Genomic DNA, 9,101 nt, shown 5'->3' with positions numbered 1-9,101 from the left:
TTAAATCCAATTCAATCAATGTCAATGAATGGAGGAGACAGGTTAAAGAAGGATTTTCAAGCCTTCAGACAATTAAGACACGCATGGTGTATGTGTGCCATTAGGATGGTGAATGTGCAAGACAAAATATTTAAGTGCCTTTGAATGGGGAATGGTAGTAAGTGCCAGGCACACATGGTTTGTGTCAAGAACTGCAATGCTGCTGGGTTTTCCATCCTTAACAGTTTCCTGTGTGTATCAATAACGGTCCACCACCCAAAGAACATCAAGCCAAATTGACACAACTGTGGGAAGCAGTGGAGTCAATACAGGCCAGCACGGGCCTTGGGGTCAACAAGGGAGGGGAGGGGTGGGGTGGGTGGGGGGGGTTTGCAACTCAATATTAGGAAGGTGTCCTTAATGTTTTGTACACGGTGTATAAGTATAAAAACCATGAATGATAGATTGTTAAATAATGAAATTAGATTTTCAACACAAAGTGTGACTCACATGACAAGAGAAAGGAAAGTTACAATTGTATTGCAGTATTGTAGCTATTGACAGCGGTTCCGAGAAATACTATGTGGGAGTTAGCCTTGATCAATATAAAATCCATCGTTCTATAACAGACACTCAGAGGCAAAAAGGTTATAGTAGGCTATTAGCAACTGTTTCTCTAGTAAAAAATGGGTGGCTAAGTGGTCATTTTCTATTTTGTGACATTTGCACGCATTTGTCAGTTTGATGTACTGTACTGTACCTTTCACCATTATGGTCCTACTGTGTATTAAAGGGTGGTAAAACCATATTTAGATGTACAATTCATTTACAGAAGTGAGCATTGTTACACTGGAGTACAGTACTTAAATATCTCTACCCTGTCGATTTGAGCTTGTTTGCAAAGCTAATGCATGTAATCAATATCACATCTGTTATACATAATAATGTGTAGGCTGTTCCACATTTCAATAGACTTTCTCTCTTTGTAGAAGCCATGTAAATACATAGTTTTAGATCCACATAATAATATAAAGTGTGTCTGTCAGGAATACTGACAAAAGCAAAGAGAACATAAAGCAGAAACGGATTCGGCTGTAAATAATTCAGCAGTCTGTGTTATTAGACCTGAAGCATTTTCACTCACTGCCAGGACATATACTGAAGATACGGGATGAAAATAATCTCATTCTATAAATGGGACTTAATCTGTTTCTCTCTTATTTTCTTTTTTAAATGTAAGACTAGCCTCAGCAGTTATGCAGTACAGTAGCTAATAAAGCATACAGCTATTTGATCAAATATCACTGTGAAAATGGAGCGATAGTCATCATCAAAACAGCATACAGAATCACATACACAAACGGAAGCCAGTTAGTTTCACCTGTCACTGAAAAAGTTAGCCAACTACGTAAATAATATGTCGGAGTGCTGAGAATATCTATATCTACAAAGTCACGTTAAGTGATTTTAGTTTGGAACTGATTTTGGTTCCCTTACCTTCAGCAAACTACAATGTTGTGGTACATGTTGCATCCTTCTGACTTCAGTATTTCCACAGACATGCACATTCATCTTATTAGAAATATGCCAAAATGTTGACATCTAACCATTAATAGTTAGACTATGTCATCTAAACTGACATCGACATAAACAGTAATTAATTATATTCTCTTTTCATCTGTAGTCTGTGCTAGCTAGTATCATTATGCAAAACCATTCACAAACCTCTCGTCCACATTTTTGGGCTTGTCATCGTGGTTCATGACATAGCATCATGCCCAAGGTCAGTAAAAAATATAGCTACTTCTGAAATGGTACCCTATTCCCTACATAGTGCACTACTTGGTCAAATGTAATGCACTATATAGGGAATAGGGTGCCATGTGGGTTGCAGTCTATGGAACGATTTACAGGCTTGATCTTTCATCAGCATTGATGTTTTGCAAGGTTACCGGGAGAATTTATACCCTATAATAAAGTCATAAATTATAGCCTACAGCCTATGAAATATGAAGGGTCATTTTAATCTTAATCACTATAATTAGTTGATGCCCTCAAGGTAAAATTGAGCGCTGTCATCATCTTTCTTAGGAATCTTATCATGACTTAATGCCATAGTTAAGTCTCTCTAATCTGCCATCGATTTAATTTGTCAGATGACACAATGTTTTTCTCCAATTACACAGTAAAACAGATAGTAAAAGTCCTTTCCAAATCTCACTTGGTTCAGCTATGTACATGCTCAGTGATTCTCAAGAGGTTTGTTGTCTTGGTCTCACAAGCCGCCATACTCTTCAGGCTTGTCAGTTTTAAAGTTGTTTTGCTGTTGTTTCATTTTTACATTCATCAGAGTAGTAATGCATTCACGCAGAGTATAGATCTAGATTAGGCTGTTCTGCTCCTCCACCCTCAGTGTTCTATGATTGTTTAGTTATTCCTTTCAGTGGTCCCTTCTACCTCTCTGCTCCGATCTATGAAAGTCTATTAGGTTTGTAGCCGAGGTGTCTGGGAGGAAATTCTATGGTACAGCAGTGGAGCACAGGCAGGCACAAAGCTCTGTGGTAGATTTCCATTGTTTGCAGATTCATGTAGCTATCAGCCCCATTTTCCCATTTTGTTTCAGTGTCTCGTGCCCCGGTGCTTTGCACTAAAGTATGTTTTCATCCATCATCCAACCTGTCACAATGGATTTGTAGTTTCTTCTTCCTCTGTGGCGCGTGCAATGTATTTGTTTTGCCTTTTCTAGATGGAAAGTGGAAAATAACTATTTTTCTCTCCATTATACAGTACCTTAGTCAAGTGTGATGGAATATGCGTCAGCAATCTTTGAAAATTCATCATCGATGTTAGTTTACAGGTGCTTGCTTCCCAGAGAATAGAAAGAAGGTCTGATAAACAAAGGTTGGACATCCATGCTTCTCCACTTTCTCAGTTTGTCAAAGCACAAGGCTACTGTAGCCTGGAGAAGCATTGACATCCCACTCACAGTGTACTGTACCCATGCTACAGCCTGTCTTGTCTATTCACACTACTTCAAGATGGATGATGCAGTCTCTGGTACATGAGATAAAAAATAGACCACTGCTTAGCATTTGGAATATTTGCGAAGTCCGTCAGCTGTAACAACTGTCATTGTCACTGAACAGTGTTGGGTGTTTTCTCCAACCCCTCCTGGGTCAAACGTCTCCATTTCAGATGTCTACATATCTACTCATTCAGTGGTTTCCCTTACCCTGTTGTCTTATTTTCAAAACAACCCCAGTCCCATATTCGTGCAGCTTGTCATCAGTCACAAACAGGGATGAGTTGTTGACAAAACCATGTCGTATACTTTGGACCACTGTCCTTGACAACATCCTGTGTATTCGCTCTGCAGCCAGACATCCATTTATCATAAACCAGAAATTCACTACTCAAAAAGGCCTGGCACCTTCGCAGATTGTCTCTAGATAGAACCTTTACAGAGATGTGTGTAGAGTTTTATTGAAAACGATTTATGATGAAGAATTGAATCTCTCTACTTCTGAGCTACATACAATAACGAAAGTTCCTAAATCTCACTGGTAAGGAATGTCGATGATGAGGTCTAAAAAAAAAAAGTATGGTGTGTTTTGGAACCTCCTTTACTGACACCTCTGTGTGAGTCTGAATAAATCATTGTTTGTCCTGTCAGAATTCCGTTGTGGAGATCTGGGTGATCTCAGACTGCAGGTCTTGCTGGGCCCTCCTGGATCGAGAACCATGAGGGATCTGGTCCATGCCTAGTCATACGGGCTTCTTTTCCGTCCCAGCTTCAGTCGGAGCGCAGACGGACACGGGTTCCCGGTTGGCGTTCCGACCCCTGTTGAGGGAGTTGCGTTCCACGCGGGTCCGGCATGGCAGGCAGAAGTCCCGGAAGCACCTCTTGAAGTTCTCGTCCAGGAAAGCGTAGAGAACAGGGTTGAGACTACTGTTCATGTAGCCCAGTGCAATGCAGAGGTGCCAGCTGGCTTTCACGTAGGGGTTCCTGTTAATAATGAATCATAATAAGTTATGCATCATTTCATTTGATGCCCTTTTCCAACACACCCAAAGGAATTTGAACGAAAAAAATTGACAAGAAAATAAAAGTACACAAAACATAACGACTAACCCAGAGTCGATCTCCACCAGAGTCTTGATGATGATGAAGATGTGGATGGGCGTCCAGCAGACAATGAAGGCCGCGACAATCACGAGGACCATGCGGGTGATGCGGCGCATGTTGCGGTCCTTCTCCTTAGAGCCGGAGAGCAGGCGGACACTGCGCAAACGCAGTATCATCAGACCATAGCAGATGGTGATGACCATGACAGGGATGATGAAGGCAAAGATGAAAACGCAGATCTTAGTGACTGTATCCCAGTACCAGTCAGGGTCGGGGAACTTCAGTGTACACATAGTCTGACCTAGGAGTAGAGAGGGGTGGAGGAGAGAAGAGGGGGGGGGGTGGAGGAGAGAAGGAGAGGAGTCAGACACATTTAAAGAGAGTGGGGGTGAGACAGAGACTGTAGGACAGAGACTGAGGAGACTGTAGGAAGTTTATGTTATAGAGATAATTGATATTTGACCAAAGATGTAATAAACTGTACTATACATTTGCAGGAATAGTGACTTATTATCTTATTTAATGGGATAATATACAAGAAAGCCATTGAAAGAAGTGTCAAAAACGTGCTAGCTAGTTTAACGTTACTTTCTCACCACTGTCTGTTGTTTTGGTCACCGCCATGACCATGATGGGCACTCCGATGGCAGAGGACAGAACCCAGATCAGAACGTTGATGATCTTACCCTTGGCGGGCGTCCTGAACTCCAGGGCTCTCACTGGGTGACACACAGAAGATTACGTTTCAGTTGCAACTTATATTACAGTGAGTGTTATTGGCTCTAGGCACCCTTTCATTTCTATTTGCGAGAGGATACGCTCTGGTTAAAAGTAGTGCACCATAACGTGTATAGGGTGCCATGTGGATTGCTTCTCTCCCTTTACCTGGGTGGCACACAGCAATGTAGCGGTCCACAGACATCATGGTCAGGGTAAAGATGCTTGTGAACATGTTGTAGTAGTCGATGGCGATGACCACCTTACAGAGGACCTCTCCGAAGGCCCAGGTCCCCATCAGATACTTGGCGCTCTGGAAGGGCAGTGTGCTGGTGGCTAGGGCATCAGCTAGAGCCAGGTTAAAGATGTAGATGTTGGTGGATGTCTTCATCTTGGTGTATCTGTGGACGGAGACATTTGTTAAATAGATGTTGCTGTCAAACCGTATGTTGTATTCTGTGATGATTTTGACGTGAATGAATTGAATTTCAATTCACCTACAAAATTGACTTTTGAATTTATCTCAACCTTGGTGAAAGATAATTAAGTTAAAAATATTTTGCAGTCAGTAATGACAGCGGTTGGTGCGGATGGTAGGATTTTATGTTATACACTTTGGGTTGAGAAAGCTACAGTTGAAGTCAGAAGTTTACATACACTTAGTTTGGAGTCATTGAAACAAATTTTTCAACCACTCCACAAATTTCTTGTTAACAAACTATAGTTTTGGCAAGTCAGTTATGACATCTACTTTGTGGATGACACAAGTAATTTTTCCAACAATTGTTTACAGACAGATTATTTAACTTATAATTCACTGTATCACAATTCCAATGGATCAGAAGTTTACATACACTAAGTTGACTGTGCCTTTAAACAGCTTGGAAAATTCCCAGAAAATGATGTCATGGCTTTAGAAGCTTCTGATAGGTAATTAACATACACAATTGACATACTTTGAGTCAATTGGAGGTGTACCTATGCATGTATTTCAAGGCCTACCGAAACTCAGTGCCTCTTTGCTAAGACATCATGGGAAAATCAAAAGAAATCAGCCAAGACCTCAGAAAATAATTGTAGACGTCCACAAGTCTGGTTCATCCTTGGGAGCAATTTCCAAACGCCTGAAGGTACCACGTTCATCTGTACAAACAATAGTACGCAAATATAAACACAGTGGGACCACGCAGCCGTCAAACCACTCAGGAGGTGTTCTGTCTCCTAGAGATGAACGTATTTTGGTGCGAAAAGTGCAAATCAATCACAGATCTACAGCAAAGGACCTTGTGAAGATGCTGGAGAAAACCGGTACCAAAGTATCTATATCCACAGTAAAACGAGTCCTATATCGACATAACCTGAAAGGCAGCACAGCAAGGAAGAAGCCACTGCTCCAAAACTGCCATAAATAAGCCAGACTATGGTTTGCAACTGCACATGGGGACAAAGATTGTACTTTTTGGAGAAATGTTCTCTGGTCTGATGAAACAAAAATAGAACTGTTTGGCCATAATGACCATTGTTATGTTTGGAGGAAAAAGGGAAGCACCGTGAAGCACAGGGGTGGCAGCATCATGTTGTGGGAGTGCTTTGCTGCAGGAGGGACTCGTGCACTTCACAAAATAGATGGCATCATGAGGCAGGAAAATTATGTGGAGATATTGAAGCAACATCTCAAGACATCAATCAGGAAGTTAAAGCTTGGTCACAAATGGGTCTTCCAAATGGACCCAAGCATACTTCCAAAGTTGTGGCAAAATGGCTTAAGGACAACAAAGTCAAGGTATTGGAGTGGCCATCACAAAGCCCTGACCTCAATCCTGTAGAAATGTTGTGGGTAAAACTAAAAAAAAGCTTGTGCGAGAAAGGAGGCCTACAAACCTGACTCAGTTACACAAGCTCTGTGAGGAGGAATGGGCCAAAATTCACCCAACTTATTGTGGGAAGCTTGTGGAAGGCTACCCGAAACGTTTGACTCAAGTTAAACAATTTAAAGGCAATGCTACCAAATACTAATTAAGTGGATGTAAACTTCTGACCCACTGGGAATGTGATGAAAGAAATAAAAGCTGAAATAAATAATTTTCTCTACTATTATTCTGACATTTCACAAGTGGTAATCCTACCTGACCTAAAACAGGGAATTTTTATTAGGATTAAATGTCAGGAATTGTGAAACTGAGTTTAAATGTACTTGGCTAAGGTGTACTGTATGTACATTTCCGACTTCAACTGTATATTCTGTAGAGTTTTGTCCCTGTGTTTTCACTCACGTCCAAGATGCTCAAACTACTTGCCTCTTGCTGTATATGTTGAGCAGAGAAACATTTGGAACATGTCATTCCAATTCTCTTTGCACATTGTTCTATTTCTCTGTGAACAAGTGATTCAAGATATTTATACAACGGGTTGGTCTAATCCTGTATGCTAATTGGTTAAAAGCGCATTCCAACCGGTGTCTATTCCACAAGTTCTAAATATATGATGTTAAAATGCCTATTTAGTCTGTTCCATCTGACTGTGCAATCCACTGTCTCATCAGCCAGGCAGGGAAGTTATCAACTTGATCTCCACTATAAAAAGCATCTAGACATTATCTCACATTTCTTTTAGACTAACATTTAGTCTTCAACAATGGAGATTTGTATAAAATTTGCTGTCTTTCTCTCCGACATTTGCAACATTGTTTCAATTTTCAAATTCGATCTCCAACTGTCCCATAGTAATGAACGTGTTGGGGTCAGGAGTTGGGACAAGAGAGAGAGAAAGAGAAAGGCAGTGTTTCAGTTCGCATAATTTTTATGGATATACACAAAGAAATGTCCATTTCCAGTTTCAGTTTGAAGTTATTGTGTTAGTTGTATTATTGGCTACCTTCTCTGACCAACAGTGTCCTAACGACAGAGGACATTTTTTATGCCAGGCAAAATCGTGCCTCATTAGCTCATTGTTATGGATGTATCCAAATAAATGTCACAAGAAAACAGCTTAAGCAAATGCAGCTACTGTTGTTTTTCTGTATGCACTGTTTGACGTGACTGTAAGTTAGCCGTAGTTGGCTAGCTAGCAAGCAAGGGATAAGAACATTGCCAGCCAGTATGGCAATGGAACATTTAGAATGAACGACTTGGTCGCGTCCATAGAAACAGAACAAAAAGTCTGAACGCCCGGGTCGCGTCTCTGGTGACCAAACCAATAGAACGAACGACCAGCCGGCTTGGGTAGCAACCCTAAGTTTGTTTCAGGACTATATCTTGTGGAAGGTTGAAATGGTATGAATAAATTAATCCAAATAACATTTCATGAAAATATGTCATCATAATTTGAATATGTTGGTAACCCGTTGTGTAAAAGTGATAATGCCTTCAAAGCCGGTGTTTGGGGCCTAACAACACCCATACCGATATCCCCCAAACACCAGCTTCTCGGGCATGATCACTTCATCGATCTCTTGAACATGCGTGGAACAGCAAAACACGTTATTCTAATTCTCTTCATACGCGGTTCTATTTCTTTCTGAATGAGTGATTAAAGATAATTGATATACTTCAGGCTTGTTAGTGTCTGATCAAGCACTTTGAGGACCGCTTAGGATTATTTGCTGCATTAAGATATGTTCTATTCCTCTAAAAAACTCCTGCAAAGAAGATTTTCTTTACTTTTTTGTAATTAGACCCAAGACCCACTGGGCAGAGACATCAGTTCAACGTCCAGTTTTTTTAAATTTAAATTTTGTTGAGTTGTCAAATAACATGAAAAAAAATACATTACATTGATGTCTTTTTGCAAATCCAATTAGTTTTCCACATTTGTTTAACTAGGCAAGTTAGTTAAGAACAAATTCTTATATACAATGACAGCCTAGGAGCAGTGGGTTAACTGTTTTGTACAGAGCAGAACAAAAGGTTTTTACCTTGGCAGCTCAGGGATTCAATCCAGCAACCTTTTGGTTACTAGTCCAACACTCTAACCACTAGGCTACCTTTCACCCCTAGGTGACCTGCTGACCCAAAACATTGATTCAACATCACCACGTTGATTTTTGGGATTTAAATTATGTGGCAACAATGTTGATTCAACCAGTTTTTGCCCAGTGGGGAGCATGTTGGCTGAGTCACTAGAGTAGTTAGAGATATTGGCCTAATGGGGTCAGAATCTCTCTGAAGGCACAATATAAATGTGTTCATAGAGATATATTATATCTTAACCTACTTTGCCTTCAAAAACAGTATTATATTAGTCATAGCCCATTGGTCTGTCTGTAAAATGCTCTAAGAGT

The 9,101-nt window shown here is 40.5% G+C and overlaps 1 protein-coding gene across 1 annotated transcript in view; it reads right to left on the bottom strand.

Moving 5' to 3' along the window:
* Window positions 1-228: 228 nt before the first annotated feature.
* The window catches only part of LOC112229647 (delta-type opioid receptor-like), a 28,916-nt gene continuing 20,043 nt past the window's right edge, over window positions 229-9,101 (bottom strand). The window contains exons 2-5 of the mRNA XM_024395590.2: window positions 4,991-5,223; window positions 4,702-4,824; window positions 4,112-4,406; window positions 229-3,985 (exon numbers count right to left, since the gene is read on the bottom strand). Coding sequence (XP_024251358.1) covers window positions 3,745-3,985; window positions 4,112-4,406; window positions 4,702-4,824; window positions 4,991-5,223 — 892 coding nt within the window. The 3' untranslated portion in view covers window positions 229-3,744. The remainder of the gene's footprint in view (window positions 3,986-4,111; window positions 4,407-4,701; window positions 4,825-4,990; window positions 5,224-9,101) is intronic.

Source organism: Oncorhynchus tshawytscha, linkage group LG31 (genome assembly GCF_018296145.1).
Source record: "Oncorhynchus tshawytscha isolate Ot180627B linkage group LG31, Otsh_v2.0, whole genome shotgun sequence".
NCBI lineage: Eukaryota > Metazoa > Chordata > Actinopteri > Salmoniformes > Salmonidae > Oncorhynchus > Oncorhynchus tshawytscha.
The sequence above is the reverse complement of the archived record's forward strand: the minus strand, read 5'-3'. Positions and strand labels throughout refer to the sequence as shown.